The sequence below is a fragment of the Piliocolobus tephrosceles genome, chromosome 15 (genome assembly GCF_002776525.5).
Source record: "Piliocolobus tephrosceles isolate RC106 chromosome 15, ASM277652v3, whole genome shotgun sequence".
NCBI classification, from domain to species: domain Eukaryota; kingdom Metazoa; phylum Chordata; class Mammalia; order Primates; family Cercopithecidae; genus Piliocolobus; species Piliocolobus tephrosceles.
In genome coordinates this window covers 104,686,611-104,706,459 of record NC_045448.1, presented here as the reverse complement: position 1 = coordinate 104,706,459, position 19,849 = coordinate 104,686,611, and the positions used below count along the sequence as shown (strand labels likewise).

At 41.5% G+C, this 19,849-nt stretch overlaps 1 protein-coding gene across 3 annotated transcripts in view; it reads right to left on the bottom strand.

Annotated features, from left to right (window-relative positions):
• The window catches only part of AFF3 (AF4/FMR2 family member 3), a 630,275-nt gene that overhangs the window by 222,029 nt on the left and 388,397 nt on the right, over positions 1–19,849 (bottom strand). For all 3 annotated transcript variants that reach the window (XM_023211385.2, XM_023211386.2, XM_023211387.2), the window contains one exon: positions 6,349–6,429. In XM_023211385.2, the coding sequence (XP_023067153.1) occupies positions 6,349–6,429 (81 nt within the window). The remainder of the gene's footprint in view (positions 1–6,348; positions 6,430–19,849) is intronic.

Sequence of the window (19,849 nt, the reverse complement as noted above, 5' to 3'; positions counted from 1 at the left end):
CTGGGAAAATTGGCTAGCCATAAGTAGAAAGCTGAAACTGGATCCTTTCCTTACTCCTTATACGAAGATTAATTCAAGATGGATTAGAAACTTAAATGTTAGACCTAATACCATAAAAACCCTAGAAGAAAATCTAGGTAGTACCATTCAGGACATAGGCATGGGCAAGGACTTCATGTCTAAAACACCGAAAGCAACGGCAACAAAAGCCAAAATTGACAAATGGGATCTAATTAAACTAAAGAGCTTCTGCACTTGCTTCAAAGAGAAGCAAAAGAAACTACCATCAGAGTGAACAGGCAACCTACAGAATGGGAGAAACCCAGAATTTCATAAACCCAGAATTTCATATCCAGCCAAACTAAGTTTCATAAGTTCATGAACTTCTTTCATTTCGGCAGCAAAAGAAACTACCATCAGAGTGAACAGGCAACCTACAGAATGGGAGAAAATTTTTGCCATCTACTCATCTGACAAAGGGCTAATATCCAGAATCTACAAAGAACTCAAACAAATATACAAGAAAAAAACAAACAACCCCATCAAAAAGTGGGCAAAGGATATGAACAGACATTTCTCAAAAGAAGACATTCATACAGCCAACAGACACATGAAAATATGCTCATCATCACTCGCCATCAGAGAAATGCAAATCAAAACCACAATGAGATACCATCTCACACCAGTTAGAATGGCAATCATTAAAAAGTCAGGAAACAACAGGTGTTGGAGATGATGTGGAGAAATAGGAACACTTTTACACTGTTGGTGGGATTGTAAACTAGTTCAACCATTATGGAAAACAGTATGGCGATTCCTCAAGGATCTAGAACTAGATGTACCATATGACCCAGCCATCCCACTACTGGGTATATACCCAAAGGATTATAAATCATGCTGCTATAAAGACACATGCACACGTACGTTTATTGCGGCACTATTCACGATAGCAAAGACTTGGAATCAACCCAAATGTCCATCAGTGACAGACTGGATTAAGAAAATGTGGCACATATACACCATGGAATACTATGTAGCCATAAAAAAGGATGAGTTTGCATCGTTTGTAGGGACATGGATGCAGCTGGAAACCATCATTCTTAGCAAACTGTCACAAGAAGAGAAAACCAAATACCGCATGTTCTCACTCATAGGTGGGAACTGAACAATGAGATCACTTGGACTCGGGAAGGGGAACATCACATACTGGGGCCTATCATGGGGAGGGGGGAAGGGGGAGGGATTGCATTGGGAGTTATACATGATATAAATGATGAATTCATGGGTGCTGACGAGTTGATGGGTGCAGCACACCAACATGGCACAGGTATACATATGTAACAAACCTGCACGGTATGCACACGTACCCTAGAACTTAAAGTATAATAAAAAAAAAATAAATAAAAAACAAAACAAAACAAAAAACATAAACAAAAAAAATGCACCTTAGGTCAATGAAATACAGAAGCTTTTTAGCCATGTTTCTGATGCAGGACAGTCTATTGTGATGGCATTACTTAAAAATGGCTTTTTGAAACCACTTGGGAATGGCTCCACCCTCATACTTCTCTTACCCTATCAGTCTATCACTGGAACTACAAAAGGCAAGAAATGGAAATATATCTCCTTATATTTCCAGAATCCCATGGAAAGCTAATTATGGTAGGAAAAATTACCATCTGATTAAGCTGGGTCTGCCTTCACCCTCATTCTTAACTTGATAAAGCTCAAACAGTTGAAATAATTTCTTTTACAATTAATTGAAATGCTTATTTTGAGGTAATGCTAAACATGAGTTTTAGTGCACACAATTGTGTGGTAGTTTTTGAAGCACACTAGCAACCCAAAGAAGGAGATGTATAATAAACTTTCCAACTTCAAAGTACTCTCCCTTCACACTTGCTGGCTTTCATTCTCATTGTGATAGGTGAAGAGAAAGCTAACAGGAGTCTCAATTCTGTAAAGATGCTAGAATTCTTCTGTATAATGCTTTAAAAATCAATAAGCAAAAACAGTTTCAGGGCCGGGCACTGTGGCTCACGTCTGTAATCCCAGCACTTTGTGAGGCTGAGGCAGGCGGATCACTTGAGGTTAGAAGTTTGAGACCAGCCTGGCCTCAAATGCTGAAATCCCGTCTCTACTAAAAATACAAAAATTAGTTGGGCGTGGTTGCGGGTGCCTGTAATCCCAGCTACTAGGGAGGCTGAGGCATGAGAATTGCTTGAACCTGGGAGGTGGAGGTTGCAGTGAGCCAAGATCACACCACTGCACTTCAGCCTGGGTGACAGAGGCTGTCTCAATAAAAAAAAACTCTGTCTCAAAAAAAAAAAAAAAAAAAAAAGAAAAAAAAAGAAGTTTCAGGCCTTGTCCGAACCTACCAGATACAGCATCCATGGCTATGTGAATGCTTGAAACATGGCCTTAGCTTTGGACATCCACTTTCTTGAGGGTGGTAAATGCCCTACAATTTTGATTTCTTTATTTGCATTTCAAAATGTATGAGATTGCTGCAGAAATGAAAGGAAAAAAGCAAAGCAAATACATTTTCTTCTCTCTTGGTTGAAATACCCGATAATGGCAGCCAATTTAAAGGAGTCATGGATTCTTTTCTTTACCAAATTCAATTACCTTTGAGATTTGAAGAATGAGGCAGAAATGTCTGCTGGCGTTTGTCTAGGGAATTGCAACTCCAAATTAAGTCCTCAGAGAATAGAAAATAGCCAAGTTCATTATCAATTGACTTTATTATATATGATATCCTTCAATACCCAGACAAAATGAGGAAATTCTAGGAAGTATTCAGCTAATTAATTAAGTAGTACTGGTAACTCAGAACCCACCGTTAAATCGACTTTTCTTGTGAGGTCAAATTGCCCCCTCAATCTTAATAAGGGTTCAATTCTATTGTTTGTTAGTCATTTCGGAGATTCTGCACCGCAAATTCCAAAAACAGTTTCAGCTCCTACACACTAGAATTGGTGAACATCTCAAAGGTTAATAGTCTCATTAATGAACTGCAAGGGCCAGCTGTCAGAATATAAAATTTGGTGAGATCCAGGTTAAAAGAGGTGTACTCTGTGTGAAAATCAGTAACAATCTTGGTTATAGGCAGAATAATGCCACCCCCAAAGATGTCTGTGCTCTAATTCCCAGAACCTGTGAGTATGTTACCTCCCATGGAAAAAGAGACTTTGCAAATGTGATTAATGATTTGGAGATGGGAGATCATCAGGGCAGGGCCAATGGAATCACAAGGGTCTTTATAAGGGAAAGGAGGAGGCGGGAGAGTCCGAGAAGGAGACGTGAGAGGGGGAAGAGGTAAGTGGAGGTCACACTGATGTGAACCATGAGCCACGGACAGGGGGAGCCTCTAGACACTAGAAACAGCAAGAAAATACATCCTTCCCTGGTGCCTGCAGTGTGATTGCAGCTCTGCTGACACCTTGATTTTAGCTCAGTGACACAGATTTCAGACTTCTGACCACCAGAAGTATAAGATAATAAATGAGTGTTGTCTGAAGTCACTAAGTTTGTGGCAATTTGTTATAATAGAAATAGGAACCTCATGCAGTCTTGTTTCTTTGTACAAGATACATTATCAGTATTCATAGTGAACTTTTTGAAAAAAGGCATTATTAAAATCTGCAATGTTCCTACACTTTGTAAAATCCACTTTTTCTTGGACAAGGCAAAAACATCTAGAGATGAAATAGTTCCACGCAAATTCTACAGTGGTCCTAAATAAGACACTTTTCTTTTCATTTAAGTTTGAAATTCTGTGCCCTACCTGATAGATAATAATGGATTTTTGAGTGAAAAATAAAACTTTTTTTTTTTTTTTTTTGACACATAGTTTCGCTCTTGTTGCCCAGGCTGGAGTGCAGTGGCAGAATCTCAGCTCGCTGCAACCTCTGCCTCCCAGGTTCAAGCAATCCTCCCCGCTCAGGCTCTGGAGTAGCTGGGATTATAGGTGTGAACCACCACACCTGGCTGATTTTTGTATTTTTGGTAGAGACAGGGTTTCACCATGTTGGCCAGGCTGGTCTGGAACATTGACCTCAGGTGATCCGCCCATCTCCCAGAGTGCTGGGATTACAGGCATGAGCTGTGCCCAGCCTATTTTCTGTCTTTAAAATACAAAATTTTAACTACAGTCATGTTTCTGTGCACGAGGATCTCCAGAACTTATTTATCTTGCATAAATGACACTTTGTATCTTTGACTGACACTCCCATTGTCCCCTCCCCAGCCCCTAGCAACCGCCATTCTCCTCACTGTTTCTGGGTGTCGATTTTAGATTCTACATATAGGTAATAACATATAGTATTCGGCTTTCTGTGTCTGGCTTAGTTCACGCAGTACAATGCCTATGCTATGTGTGTGTGTACACATATGTGTGTATATGAATAATATATGATGTATCAGAAATGTGACTATGGTTAACCATGAGGGTAGATCTTTAGAAATTTGCAAGGAGGTAATGTTCTCATCACCATAAAAAGAAAAGAAAATGGTAACTATGTGAGGTTATTGATATATTAATTAGCTTGATTGTGGTGATTATTTCACAATATCAAAACATCAAGTTGTTTACCTTAAATATATACATTTTTGGTCAATTATACCTCAATTGAGCTAAAAAATGAAATTTTTGTACTAATGATTTAAAGTCTCAATTTGACCTCAGGAATCATTACTTGCACTTAAGTATCTACATGAAACAAAACAGAACAAACTGGTACAATATGTTTGGAAAAGTCACAACCAACTATGCTTTTGTATGTGCCCAATTATATAAATTGCACTTATACCATGATACCTACACATAACAAAAATGTCCATGATTCTATTTTGGGTCTGAATTATTTTGGCTAGATTATGTACAAAGATTGTAAGCATTGTGCATTTTATTCTGAGGATGGCAGGATGCCACTGGAAGTACATACTGAATAAACTGTTCAGCTAAATTCCCCTGTACTGAATGAAAGGGCTAGAAGCCTGGGAACTTCATTTTCTACGGCAAATTCATACAAACTATTTTGTTGCTGTTTTGAAGAATGAAGAAAATCTCTGTATATTCACTTGAAAAGGTCTTCAAATACATTTTATTGTAAGAAAAATCAACTCTTACAATGGAATTTATCTTTGTGATAACAGCAATGAACAATTCTTTCAATAATTCACCTTAGAAAGCAGTGATATTGATATTTATTTATTTTTGTTTGTTTCTGAAACAGAGTCTCCATCTGTTGCCCAAGCTGGAGTGCAGTGGCACAATCTCAGCTCACTGCAAGCTCCACCTTTCAGGTTCAAGTGATTCTCCTGCCTCAGCCTCTCGAGTAGCTGGGATTACAGGCATGCACCACTATGCCTGGCTAATTTCGTATTTTTAGTAGACATTGGGTTTCACCATGTTGGCCAGGCTAGTCTTGAACTCCTGACCTCAACTGAGCCACCTGCTTTGGCCTCCCAAAGTGCTGGGATTACAGGAATGAGCCAGCATGCCCAACCAGAAAGCTGTGATATTGATATTTAGTAATGATATATATTGTTGAAAAAAATCAACTTCTGGAAAAAATACTTTTAGTACCATACAACTTAGGAATTGGAAAAATTGCACATGTATATATGTGCCTATAAGGCACAGAGAAAATGACTGAAATGGCACATAAACTCTTGATAGTAATCTCTGGGTAGGGAAATAATCTCTGGCTTGGAGTGCCAGGGATGTTGAGATTTTGGTCTCTTCCCGTTTGTATAATTTGATCCTTTATAATAAGTATGTAGTATGTGTCAGTTATTCAAATCAAAGGAAGTCTATTACACTCATGTCTACAGTCATTTATTTTGTGGCCAATTTTTTGTGTGCTTTTCCTTAGAAAATATAGATACCTCTTTTTAAGTCCTAGAAAATATCTTAAGCTTTAAAAAAGATATTCAGGGAAATTAAATACCACATGTCTTCAACACTAAGACATTGATTTTAAGATACATCATTAACTTAATAACAGCTTTTCAGAAAAATTCAGGACATACAATTGTATACATCACATTGAATGTTTAAAATGATTATAAGATGCATTTCAACTTCACAAATGTTTTTTAGATAAAATGATAATTACATTAGTATCACATTTTGCAGAGAAGTGTAGGTAAGTAAGATTGGAGGCTTGATTCTCCCCCTTTCATAAATGAATAGGGATGTGCTTGCAAATTGTTAAGGATCAGATTCACGTGCCTCTGGCAGGAATATTTACAGGAGAAAAGACAATCACGGGTAAACCCACTGCCCAGTAGAAATGCCTGCATGAGGAAAGCATATTCCTCCTGAGGGGTGCAAGATCTCACCTTATTTGGAAATGGAAATTTGGTTGGTTCCACTTTGCCAGGTGCTTGAATAGCAGAAAGTGGTGGAAGCCAGGTCATCTCCTAAAGCATGGGAGAAAAAACAAACAATATTATGATACAGACAGTATTCAAAATCAGCGATATGTAAAGCGGCGGTACAAGTGGGCCTTCATAAGGCAGGGAAGGGGTAATAAATGTACAAAGGCTGAAAGAATAAAAAAAAAAAAGATGTGAAATCCACTTTTATGATTTCATTTCCTAATTTTACCAATTCTTGATTCCTTGGCTCTCCCCATGCTCCCTTTATACCTCAAAAAGGCTTGCAAGGCTGTCCTATTTTCACTTCATTTAAAGCGCTGAGTAAAGGGACAATCTACCAGCAAAAGTTCTATGGAAAATGCCACATGAAGGGGACTTGGACTTGATCCCACAAAATTCACAGGGTGTCTCCAAAGGAATGCATAAGGTACTTTTAACTTTATGGATCTTTATTAGAGGAGTTATTTATACAATTAGAAATAAAGCATCCGTTCTCAATAAGGCCCACACATCACTGTGGTCTTCAGAAATATGTCATTCACAGAGAGTGAAAAAACCAATCGGGCCTATGAAATACAGAGAGAGAATGGTGTCATGTCTTATAACACGGCAGTAAGAACACAACATGGGCTTAACATGGAATAATTTCTCGTACACTTTTTGACACACTTTCTCTAAGCCTTGGGAGAGGGAGAGGGGGTTGTTTTATTTACTTCCAGTATTCACCTTCAGTTTCATCTCCGGAAGAGAGCTCTAATCAATAAATGATTACAGAATTATATTGATTTCTGATGACCAGGATGCCAACTTGGCGTTTATGAATTGGATCTGAACCCTATTTTTTTTTTTTTTTTTTTTTGAGATGGCGTCTCACTCTGTCACCCAGGCTGGAGTGCAGTGGTGCGATCTGGCTCACTGCACCCTCTGCCTCCCAGGTTCAAGTGATTCTCCTGCCTCAGCCTCCTGTGTAGCTGGGATTACAGGTGCCCACTACTATGCCTGGCTAATTTTTGTATTTTCAGTAGAGACAGCGTTTCACCATGTTGGCCAGGCTGGTCTCGAACTCCTGACCTCGGGCGATCAGCCCACCTCGGGCTCCCAAAGTGCTGGGTATACAGACATAAGCCACTGGGCCCGACAGAACCCTATTTCTTGATTTGCCTGCACTTCCAAACCTAAGCAAGCACAGAAGCAGTGGTCGATCCATTTTCAGAAAAGTGAGAAGTTCTCTCTCTTGAGGTGAGGACATTTCCTTACCTCCCTTTGGCGGGTGGCTGTTGAAAAGGGATCCTGTCAGGCTTTTGGAATGAAAGAGCTCTTGGGAATGGTCGTGCGCCTTCTTTTCTTGGGTCATTCACCATCCCCAGCACCTCAGATAATGCAGAACCCACACAGGAAGCCGTGGGAGGGCGAGTGTGTTCAAGGCCACACGGGAAGGATTTACTGACCCCATATCATCTCTCCCACACCACGACACGTGACACAGGCAGTAGGTGGGTCAGACACATACGCATTCTAGGTGTCCCTTCTCCATTCTGCTGTTACCAACGCTCCCCCAGGAAAGCAAAGGCAGATCCAGTGACCCTTTAAAATGTCCCTCTCTCCTCCCATCTCTGTCCTGCTGGTGCCTTGGTCTCCCTTTGAGGAGGCTGAGAAGCAGGACTGTCAAGTTTGTGTCCACAGTGGCAAATCTGTCCATAGAGTCAAGGAACTATTCGTCATTCTCAGAGTTGGGCCACCTCGTCGAGGACCTGGTCCATTCTTACCCAGAGTGTCGCTACCCAATTAAGAAAGCCATGAAGACACAAGTGGATTTTCTATACCTCGGCTCTCCCACAGGGCCATCTCTCCTCTACAAAGTTTCTGATTCTCTTCTTCCATTTTCAATACTGGAGAGGATACGTGTTTTTGCTACAAGTGGCCTCAAAGCTTTTGTAGAGAAATTACTCATCAATTACAAACTATTAAACCAATTGTCCTTTTCCTCTTCTGTTTACTGACGTGTTCCTGAGTCCATCCCACTGCTAACCAGCCACTCAATAGCTGCCTTTGCAATCAATCACTCTTTTGCTTACACAGTTTACACCGTAAGATCCTCAGGGGCCAACATGGCGAAGTACAAACTAATAACTCATGATTAAACATCAGACTTATACATACCACCCCGGTATGTCTATGTTAACTTTGCATACAGACTCCCTCTGTGTATCAGAATGCCTCACATTTGTGCAATTTGTCTGCGACTGTAGCTAAAATCCAAAAAGATAAACTATTATTTCAGTGTGTTCTCCAGCAACTCACGAATAAAAAAAATGAGAAGTCCATAAAAAAATGAGTAACAGTACTTTCAAAAGAACACTTCCTAGACCAACAGCTTCTTACAACTGACACTTTCAGGTTCAAATCTGTTTACTACACCATTTATCCAAGAGTGGAATAGCAGACACACTTTGAGATACCATTGAGCTATGATTCTTTTTTTTTTTTTCAGACGGAGTCTCACTCTGTTGCCCAGGCTGGAGTGCAGTGGCGCGATCTCAGCTCACTGCAAGCTCCGCCTCCCGTGTTCACGCCATTCTCCTGCCTCAGCCTCCCAGAAGCTGGGACTACAAGTGCCCACCACCACACCCGGCTAATTTTTTTGTATTTTTAGTACAGATGGGGTTTCACCGTGTTCGCCAAGATGGTTTCGATCTCCTGACCTCGTGATCCACCCACCTCGGCCTCCCAAAGTGCTGGGATTACAGGCGTGAGCCACCGTGCCTGGCTGAGCTGTGATTCTTAAGGGCAGAAACCGTCCTCCTGATTGTTGTATCTTAATCACGGTCCATCCCTGGGCACCCACTCATTCCCTGCATGAACATTTCCTGAAAACTCACCACTGGCAGGCACTGTGACTACGTCTTATGTACACGAAGTGCTCAGTTCAGCATCTACTGAATTTGAAAGTTAGGGTATCGGTTCTGGCTGTGTCTATTATCAGTCTTTCTTCTCTAATTCCAGCTATGCTTGTAATCAATCTTTCCATTTCTTTCTTCCTTCCTTCCCTCCAACACACCTGTTCATCCATCCAGTAACCACCCAACCTCAAAAGCAATTTCCACAGAAGGCAGATGACACATTCTCTTAGCTTGCTGACCTCATGCAAATACCCCTTCTCCTTTGAAGCTCTCGCCAGGTGGTTTTGGATCCTCACTAAAGATGCACTAAAGATCAGCTGCATGTTTCTCTGTCCACCCCACCCCTTTAAATCAGACTAATGGCTCCCTCCAAAACTGCCTCCTGCCCTCCCTGCCTTCATGATAGCTTCCTATTGTTTTTTTTTTTTTTTTTTTTTTTGAGATGGAGTTTTGCTCTTGTTGCCCAGGCTGTAGTGCAATGGCGTGATCTTGGCTCACTGCAACCTCTGCCTCCCGGTTCAAGCGATTCTCCTGCCTCAGCCTCCCGAGTAGCTGGGATTGCAGGCATGCGTCACCACACCTGGCTAATTTTGTATTTTTAGTAGAGATGGGGTTTCTCCATGTTGGTCAGGCTGGTCTTAAACTCCTGACCTCAGGTGATCCGCCCGCCTCAGATTCCCAAAGTGTTGAGATTACAGGCGTGAGCCACCACACCTGGCCCCTGTTGGTTTTTAAAGGCAACTGGGCAATCTTGTGGGTACCCCCAAGCATTTCACTTCACCTTCTCGACATGTTCTTCTTTTGAGTCCATCTCTGCTTCCCTCAAATTTTTGGCTTCATAACCCTGACTTTAACTCTGACCTTTGGACTCTGTCTTGAAGATTCGGAATCTTGGCTTTTCCTAGTCTACTCTGAGCCAGCTCATTCCAGGGAATCTCCAAGCCCTATTTCTCATCAGGTAAAAATTGGCTTGAAATATTAAATTGCTCTTGAAATTTAAAACCCAACACCAGCCATCTTGCAAACATCTTAGCTGGCTTCTCCTACACAGGGGAGAATCACTGGTAGGTCCATACACATCTGGATCAAGCCCTCATGTCTCCAATTCTGGATCAAGCTCCCATTCTGGCTTCTCTGATTCTGTGCTTGGGCTCCTTAGGAAAAGGTAACTATGCACAATGGTGGGATATAGAAGTAGGACACTGACTTCTCTAAACTTGAGCCCTCCTTTCCTTCTCCTTTGAGGCTCTCGCCAGGTGGTTCTGGATCCTCACTAAAGATGAGGGCTGCATCTTTCTTTGTCCACTCCACCCCTTTAAATCAGCCTAATGGCTCCCTCCAAAATCGCCTCCTGCCCTACCTACCTTCCTAGCTTTCTATTGGTTTTTAAAGGCAATTGCGCAATCTGGTGGTGGCTTGGGCCAAGTGGCTTGGGCAGTCCTTGCATTCATTCTTAGTCTGTTCCTTTTTCTGAGTTCCTCAGATACTCTTTCCATATTGGTGATTTTTTTTGAGCCTCATTTTGATCCCTGCTTTCTCACAACAGGTGACCTTGCCTCCTATGGCACTGAATAAACAAAGGCTCTTAAGTGTACAAGGACAGACCTATGGGTGTTCATGCCTGACCCTGTTGCCTTCCCTCTGGTCTGACTGGAAGAGGCATGAGTTCCAAGCTGATGCCTGTCTGCGCCTTCTGTCTGTCTGTTCCTCTGTCCTTGGGGATCTAGTTCCATCAGTATCCCACTGGTATTGCTTTAACGTCAATCTTTCCTTCTCCACTGGATTCTTCCCCTAAGACTGACAAATGATCTCAGGCCCCAGCCCTTCCTGACCCTGTATTCCTCCTCCAGCTGCTCTTCATTTCTCTATTTTTCTTGATAGCTAACATTCTCAAAGAAGTCTTTATACTTGCTGTTTTGACATCCTCGTCTACCATTTCTATTTTTGACTTAAGAGTTTTTGTTGCAGATTATACACATAGGAGTCCATATAATATTGTGCATGTGTGTGTGTAAGCTTAAGATTAATGAAACGAATACCTGTGAACTCATGACCCACCTTCACATTTCCAAGACCTTAGCAACCATTTTCAATAGAAGCAGCCCTTACATAAGCCCTTCTGTTGTCAGGGTCATTGGATGTCCTTGAATGCTCATTTCCTCCTGACTCTCTTCCCCTCTGGCTCCCACGCTGTCCTCCTGGCCCAGCGGCACTCTTGGAGATCTCATGCTCATTCGTTTTTGCTGAAACTTCTTTTCTCTCACTGTTCCTCGGGTGTTTTGTGTTCAGCCTTCCTCTCACTACCCTTCTTTGCCTTGCTGATCTTGCTACTGTGGCTTTAAAAACCATTTAGTATGCTAATGATGCCTAAAAGCACATCCAGGTCTAATGTGCCCACTCTAGATGTCTACTGAGCCTCTCAACCTGGGTGCTCATGAGCGATTCAAACTCACCATGTTTAAAGTTAAACTTACACACCACACAAACGTTTCTTCTCCTTGTTTTATATCCTGGTTAATGGCAGCAACATCTATTAACTCTTCAAGTCAGCATACCTGTAGTTATCCCAGATTCCTTCTCTTTTACTCCCTCTCTCATAATAACAACAATAATTCTCATTTATTAAGCATTTAAAATATATTATGCATCATTTTAAATGCTTTAGGTGATTTACTTAATTAATTCTCATATGCACACTGAAAGGTAGGATTTATTATTTTCTTATTTTACAGATAAGGAAACTAAACAATTAAAAGGTTAAGTGATTTGCTGAAGTTCACCCAGCAGCTGGACTTACCATATCCTGGGCTACCTCTAAGTAGATCCAAGACCTTGTACATTCTAGCCAGCTCCTAACTCCAGCCTCCCAAGCTGAGATCCTCTGAATATACCATGGTTTGCACATGCTGGTAGCACCTCCCAACCTCCTACTCTTTTCTGGGTTGTTTACTCATCCGTCAAGACCCAGCTCCATTTCCTCCTTTGCTATGAAGCCTTCATTTGGCCAAACCAAGCCGCCGTTGACTTAACCTTCCTTCGTGCCACATTTCCCACGTACAGGTCTACTATTAGAACACTTGTTCCCCTCTGTTGTGGTTACTTGTTTATACATCTGTGCCTCCCCTCTGACCTGTGATGAACCCCTCAAGGCTGTGTCATTTGTGTCTGGTGGCCCAGCACCTAACACAGAGCCTGGAGCAGAATGGGTGCTCACTTTGTTTCTGAACAAATACTGAACTGAACATTCAGCACTGAATCTCTGCAGTGTGTTTACCTTTCTCTCCTTTCTGTTACCTGAACTGCCATCCTAATCACATCTTCATTATCTTTCACCTGAAGTACTCTTACAGCATCCTGATTGGTTCTCTGTCTTCTGTTAGCAGTCCACCCTCCACATTGCTGCAAACTGAATTTTCCTAATTCAGAAAAACTTCACTGCTCTAAAAATCTTCATAGGTGGCCGGGCACAGTGGCTCATGCCTGTAATCCCAGCACTTTGGGAGGCCAAGGCGGGAGGATCACCTGAAGTCAGGAGTTGGCAGACCAGCCTGGCCAACACAGTGAAATCCTGTTTCTACTAAAAATACGAGATTAGCCAGGCGTAGTGGCGCACGCCTGTAGTCCCAGCTAGGGCAGCTGAGGCGGGAGAATCGCTTGAACCTGGGAGGCGGAGGTTGCACTGAGCCGGGATCGCACCACTGCACTCCAGGCTGGGTGACAGAGCGAGACTCCACCTCAAACAAACAAACAAACAAAAAACAACAAAACTTCATATGCATCATCACATCACAATGATGATGATGATGGCAATGGTGACTCTGTAGATGATGATGACGCCTCCTGTTAAGATTTAGTTTTCAGAACACTTCCCCATGCATTGTGTCACTTATGCCCAACCTTTAAAGCAATAATTACCATCTCCACAGTACAGCGAGGAAGGTAAAGCTCAAAAAGATGAACTGATTAGTCCAAGGTCACTCAGTTCCTAGGTTTGGCCAGATAACTCTTTATCCCAGTCCAGTATTTGTTTTCCACTCTACTGCATTTACTTTCAGAAGCCTCACCCTAGCACTCAAGACCTTCTACAATAAGGTCCCAGTCTTTGGCTTCATGCCTTTTTATTGCTCTGCAAATACTCTACCTACAAGAAAAACTAGCCTCTGCTTTTACTTACACCATCCCCTTAACATGTGAATGCTCTTCTTCATAAGTATCTGGGTCTCTCTTTATCCATGAAGGCTCGTCTCAAACATCATTTATGTCTTGAGGCTTTTGCAGATTTCCCTTCTATGCCAAATAATAGGACAGTTCCCTGCTCATGCTCCTCCAAAGCACGTATTTCTTTTTCTCTTACATTCTGTTTTGTGTTGTAGTTTTATGAACACGTACTTCAATCTACACCCAACCATTTCTCTCTCTTTGAATGCTCTTTCTCCAATGTAAAATAAAAGCAATACTTAGGAATCCTAATAATCTCTTTTAAGAGCATTCAGTTTTACTAGACCTAATCCCCAAATAGGAATTCTAATAATCCCTTTCAAGAGCATTTGGATTTACTAAACATAATCGCCTAAAGAAGGACTATAAATTTCCTCTGAGAGGGATATTATCTACTTATCTTTGTATAGACTGGAACATCTTACATAGTAAGTGCTCTATATAAACTTGTTGAATTGAACTGAACATCCACATTTCAATGCAAACTTGCTTGCTAATTTTGCTTTAATTATACCTAAGCATTTCCGTGTGATTTTTCCATCTAACGAATTCTACTAACTACCTGAAAGAACAGTAAAGAAAATATGGTTACTTAAAGCATTCAGGTCGGTAAGAATTTCCAAAAACTTAACAATTATTTATACGGATTATTTTAATACATGTGTAATGTAATATGAATACAAAATGTTAGGTAATATATATACAAAATAAAATGTAATTTATGAGGTGCAATGCTTTTATAAGATTGATTATCCATTACACTAAAATTTCACATTAGAATTGCATGGGAAAATCAAGGGCGAATAGACTATCTCCATTTCCTCTTCTATCACTTGCTAGCCTCCTGAGCTTAGGTAAGTCACAAGCTCAGTAAACTTCTGTGATTTCAAGCTGTGGACTTTATGATCAATCAGATCTTAGTTTGTGGTGTCTTAGAACCAGAGGAAATGAGGATATAACTATCCCATGGTTTAGTCCATAATAAAGATTAAATGAGATCATACATATATACATATACAAAGAAACTAGCATAGTTCCCCTCACATTTAAGCATTCAGTAAAAGACAGCACTGATTAATATCAAGCTGAATTTCTGAATTGTCTCTAAAATGAGAAATATAGCTTCACTCTGAGCTCTAGTTTTTGGGAGTCTGTGGGGAAAAGACAGAGAGATCAGCCTGTTACTGTGTCTATATAGAAAGAAGTAGACATAAGAGACTCCATTTTGTTCTGTATTTGAGATACTGTTATTCTGTGACCCTACCCCCAACCTTGTCCTTGCAAGAGACATGTGCTGTGGTGACTCCAGGTTTAAAGGATTTTGGGCTGTGCAGGGTATGTTTTGTTAAACATGTACCTGAAGGCAGCAAAAGGCGGGACTTGCTAGTGCAATACTGCTCTTTATGCACTGAAAAGGTTTATGGAGATGTTTACATATGCATATTAAGGCACAGCACTTTTCCTTAAACTTATTCATGTCACAGATAACTTTATTCATATGTCTTACCGCTGACTTTCTCCCTATAATGATCCTATTATCCTGCCACTTCCTTTTCTTTAAGATGGTGAAGATAATTATCAATAAATACTAAGGGAACTAGAGACCGGTGCCGGCGTGAGTCCTCTGTATGCTGAGCGCTGGTCCCCTGGGCCCACTTTTTCTTTCTCTATACTTTGTCTCTGTGTCTCATTTCTTTTCTCAAGTCTTTTGTTCCACCTAACGAGGAACGCCCACAGGTGTGGAGGGGCAGGCCACCCCTTCAGGAGTCTGAGATGAGAGAATATATGGGAAAGAGTTTTCTTAATTAAAAGAATAAGCATCATGCAAATGTAGCCTATAATGAAGCTAGGATTATTAATGCAAACTATGTATTACTAAAACAGAAAGATAAAGAGATTATTATGATTCTTAAGTATGATCTGCACTTTTCATTGGAGAAAATGTCCCTAAGTTTTTTCATAGAAACAGATTTCTGACAAAATAATAGCAGTCAGTGGGATAATACAATTTGATAAGAATGTATTTCATTTGCATCTCATTTCTTGTAATGATTTAAAATATAAGCAAAGGTAAAATTTATCATTCCTGTTAAAATTGCACTTAGCTTGCTCCACATTCTTTTATCACTAAGAAAGAATGCTATTTCATTACAAGAACACTGATCCCACGTCACGTAGCCATGGTCCTCACCCCTGCCTGTGTTCCTGATATCACCCCCAACCACCCTTTCATTGCTGCTTTGCCTCTACTGACCTACTTTGGCCACCCTTTAACCACTTCCCATACCACATGTAAGACAGGAAGATAAATGTAATGTTTAAAACCACTTACTCCAAAGTCTAGCTGACGACCTTCCCACCTTATAAACTCCCCTGTCCTTTCTTTGATCTGTCTGCCTTCTCTCCTTTTTCATTTTCTTGTCACTCAGGAATAAGACTGCACCCTATTCCCCCAGCTTGAGAGGTCCTCAGTTTTGCCCTTGGGTTTCTTAGTCACCTGCCCTTGTTTTTGAGATAAAGTCTCGCTAAGTTGCCCAGGCTGGCCTCAAACTCCAGGGCTCATATGATCCTCCTGCCTTGGCCTCTCGAGCAGCTGGAACCACAGGTGCACGCTGCTAGGTCCCACTCCTTAGCCTTTTAGATACTCCGAGCGATGGAACTGAGAATCCACACATCTGCCTCAACACAGCACCGCCAGTCCCTTCTCCCTACACAGATGTCTAGTTACTCAAGGAATACATTCAGGTGACTTCTTATTCCTTGTATAGACTTATAATGCCAAGACTCTTTATAGTAAATATACTCACTTTTCTCCTAAAATCAAAGGATAAGTGGTTAAATAAGGGTACAGAATATTGCTCTTCATAACTGTCTAATGTTTTCTCTATCCTCCATATCCCAATTTTTAGAAGGTCATGGGCACATGGGCCAGTTTTCATTTTCACGTCTACTTTACAGCAAGACTGATGCCAGTCTCCAAGAACCCACACCCTGATGGTGCATAGCCTTGCATGTGCTCAATCTGCACAATGCCCTCCATGTAGCTGACCACTTTTCTGATGCCAGCTGCCTCTGCCTGTTTTAGGACAACTGGTAGGAGGCCTCGGGCATCCCCACCTCACGTAGCAGCTCTTTGTTACCAAAGGAGAGAATACACAGAAATAGAATTTTTGCCTGAAGTTTAATCTTCGAGTTCAAACTGCAGCTTTGAAGATCTGCAAAGTCTATTTAGCTTACAAATAGGTTCAACTAGAAAAACTTTAAACCATGTTTTAATTTCCCTATTAAAACAAGTGAGGAGAAACACCCTTTTCCTGGTCTCTCTCCTTTGTCTGTCGCTACCACAGGAATGTTCCATCTCAGTTACTATGTCACCTTTGCTCCAAAGTTTCCAGTGACCCTGGTCCAATTGTTCAAGATGCTCTGCCACATGGTACCATCAAGGACCGCTGTGGCATTACCGCCTGCTGCTTTTCTATACAAGGTCTTCCCCAAGCCTGATGGCTTACTTCCTGTCCTGCCCCAGGCTTTCCTGCCCCCACCTTGTTTCACTTTTCCTTTCACATTATTCCATCTCACTTACCTCTGCATTCTTTCTCATCCTGGCCTGTCTGTGAAGGTGACCTGTACTACCCTGAGCGAGCCCTCTCTACCCTCCACTTATATATAATCAATGTCACTTTTTTTTTTTTTTTTCTAAGATGGAGTCTCGCTCTGTCGCCCAGGCTGGAGTGCAATGGCATGATCTCAGCTCACTGAAAACTCTGCCTCCCGGGTTCAAGCGATTCTCCCACCTCAGCCTCCTGAGTTGCTGGGATTACAGGCGCACGCCACCACGCCAGCCAATTTTTGTATTTTTTAGTAGAGACGGGGTTTCACCGTATTGGCCAGGCTGGTCTCAAACTCCTGACCTCAGGTGATCCACCTGCCTTGGCCTCCCAAAGTGCTGGGATTACAGGTGTCAGCCACCGCGCCTGGCCAATGCCACTGATTTAGCAACTACATGCTACTCAGTGCTGGGAGCTTTCTTGTCATGTGTTACCACTATCAGAACATTTTTAAAATCCGTACTAGATTACAATCTCTTTGAGGGAAGGGATCATGTCTAATAATGCTCTTATAACTCCTCAAAGGCCTAGCACAATGGTCAGAAAAACAGGAATGCACTGAACCTCTCTGTAATTCTCTTTTCTTGCCTGTAAATGAATGGTAGCAAGAAATTACACTGGTTTTACCAAGCATAATATGACTGTTGCCGGGATTGAGGGATCTGCCTGGCAGATGACCGCAGTTAACTCCAGAATTCTTTGTGCTCAGAAACTTACTGTTTTCTAAACAAGACACGGGATGAATTCTGTGACTCGGGAATAAAAATGCAAGATGCCAGCGTTGATGTTTATGGCAGTGGCTGCTGATCAGAGCGTGATTTCATTTTCAGTTTCTGTATCAGAATAATCATTCAGCTTTTCAGTTCTTTCACACATATTATTCGTGTTATGACATTCTTATCAGATAAGTGCTGCCAACAACAGACACGGCAATTTTTACTACACTGCATTTCATCTCAATGCCGGCAGCTAATGCCACTGTACCTGGTGAAGAGGAAGCACTCCCATGGGCCTGTACCTGGGACACCAGGTGGCAGCCTTGGAGTAAGATCAAGTGGGAGAAACACATTCCTTCCCTAATGGGACTGCGGAGTGCATTCTGCCTGTCAATCCATTCCTGGCATTTGTGGGCAAAGACCCGACATTCCCCTTTACACACAGATTCCAGGGTCAGGCTTGAAGGCTCAGGACTAGTAAGTCACAGTCAAAACCTTAAAATTGGCCTCTAAATCAACAAAAATTCACAAACAACCTTATTTTACCACTCTATAGTCAAAACAAAACAAAACAAAAACACTATAGTTTGAAAAGTAATAAATACAACGCATTCATATCGATTAATAATAGTAACAGGCCAGGACCAGTAGCTCACGCCTGCAATCCCAGCACTTTGGGAGGCTGAGGTGGGAGGATCTCTTGAGCCTAGGAATTCCAGGTTTCCGTGAGCTATGATTGCGCCACTACACTCCAGCCTGGGTGGTGGAGGAAGATGCTGTCTTTAATCACAACAACAACAACAATAATAATTAGCATTTGGATGGAAATATTACTGATTGAAAACTTTTAGGAAAATAATAGCTGCTGAAAAAAGTGCCTTTAAAAGATACCTATTTCTCATAGTATAGCACAGGCTGCTAACATGCCAGAAACCAAAATTGCAACTGATTCAGACACATACAAATGAGCAAATAACCAAAAAGATTGCAAAAAAAGAGGGTTAACAAAAATCACAGCAAAATCTTGTTTCTTTGGTCTGAAAACCCAGGCATATGTCCAGTTTGAACGGAAACAGGCTTGAGAAGGGGATTCCCGGGAGCTGTACAAGTGTTTTCTGGTCTTATACCGACCCACAAGATGACAGGATCTCAGAATGGGACGCCGATTCATCTACCTCATTGCAATGCCTGAGCTTCTGAACTCCGCCCCTGCCTGCGATGAGGTTAGTCATCAAGGGATAAAATGGGGTAACAATCAATAGAATCAGTTTGAGAGGAAGCTTTCAGTTCAGGTTTTGCAGACTGACAAGTACTAAAGTAGCCCTTCAAACTGGAAACGCTGAGGGTAACTCAGACCTGTGCATCACACTTGCTCCTTGATCCGTAGATTCTCACTTATCTAAAAGCAGAGGCCACAGGGCATCCGGCCTTTCATTATTTCCTTTGCATCGTCAAAAGCGCTCCTTATTGCAAGGAAGTCAATTCCATGTCATTGGAGACCCTACCTTTCACCTCCTTGACTTCAGCTTCCCTGGAAACTGAACTCTCCACAGAGAGGATTAGAACATTGAGAAAAGTCAAGATACAGTCCTCACCTTAAAAGTTTGTTTCATGCTAGATCCCTTAATTTTGGATCTTTCTGGAGACTTCTTGTTCTCGTTTTGCATTTTTCCAGCTTTCTTTTGGGGCAGAGGATGAGAGTCACCTGTCTTACTGTCTGTGTCAAGTACATTCCTGTTCTATTTATTTACTTGAAATTTTTTCGAACAATAAAAATGAAACATTAAAAAAATTTATTCTTTGATCCACCTGGCTTTCAATGTTCATTTTATTTCTTGTGTTTAAAAAGTAATATGGTTCTCATTCTTTAACTTGGAGATTGTTTTTAGAACTGAGCATTGCGTTAAAATATTAAAAGTGGTAACGTTTAGATTGGGTTTTCAGAATTTTAGGAAGATGGTTTTGCTGCTGAGTGTACAGCTGCATGGACTGAGTGACTCTTGTTAAACCCAGGTGACTC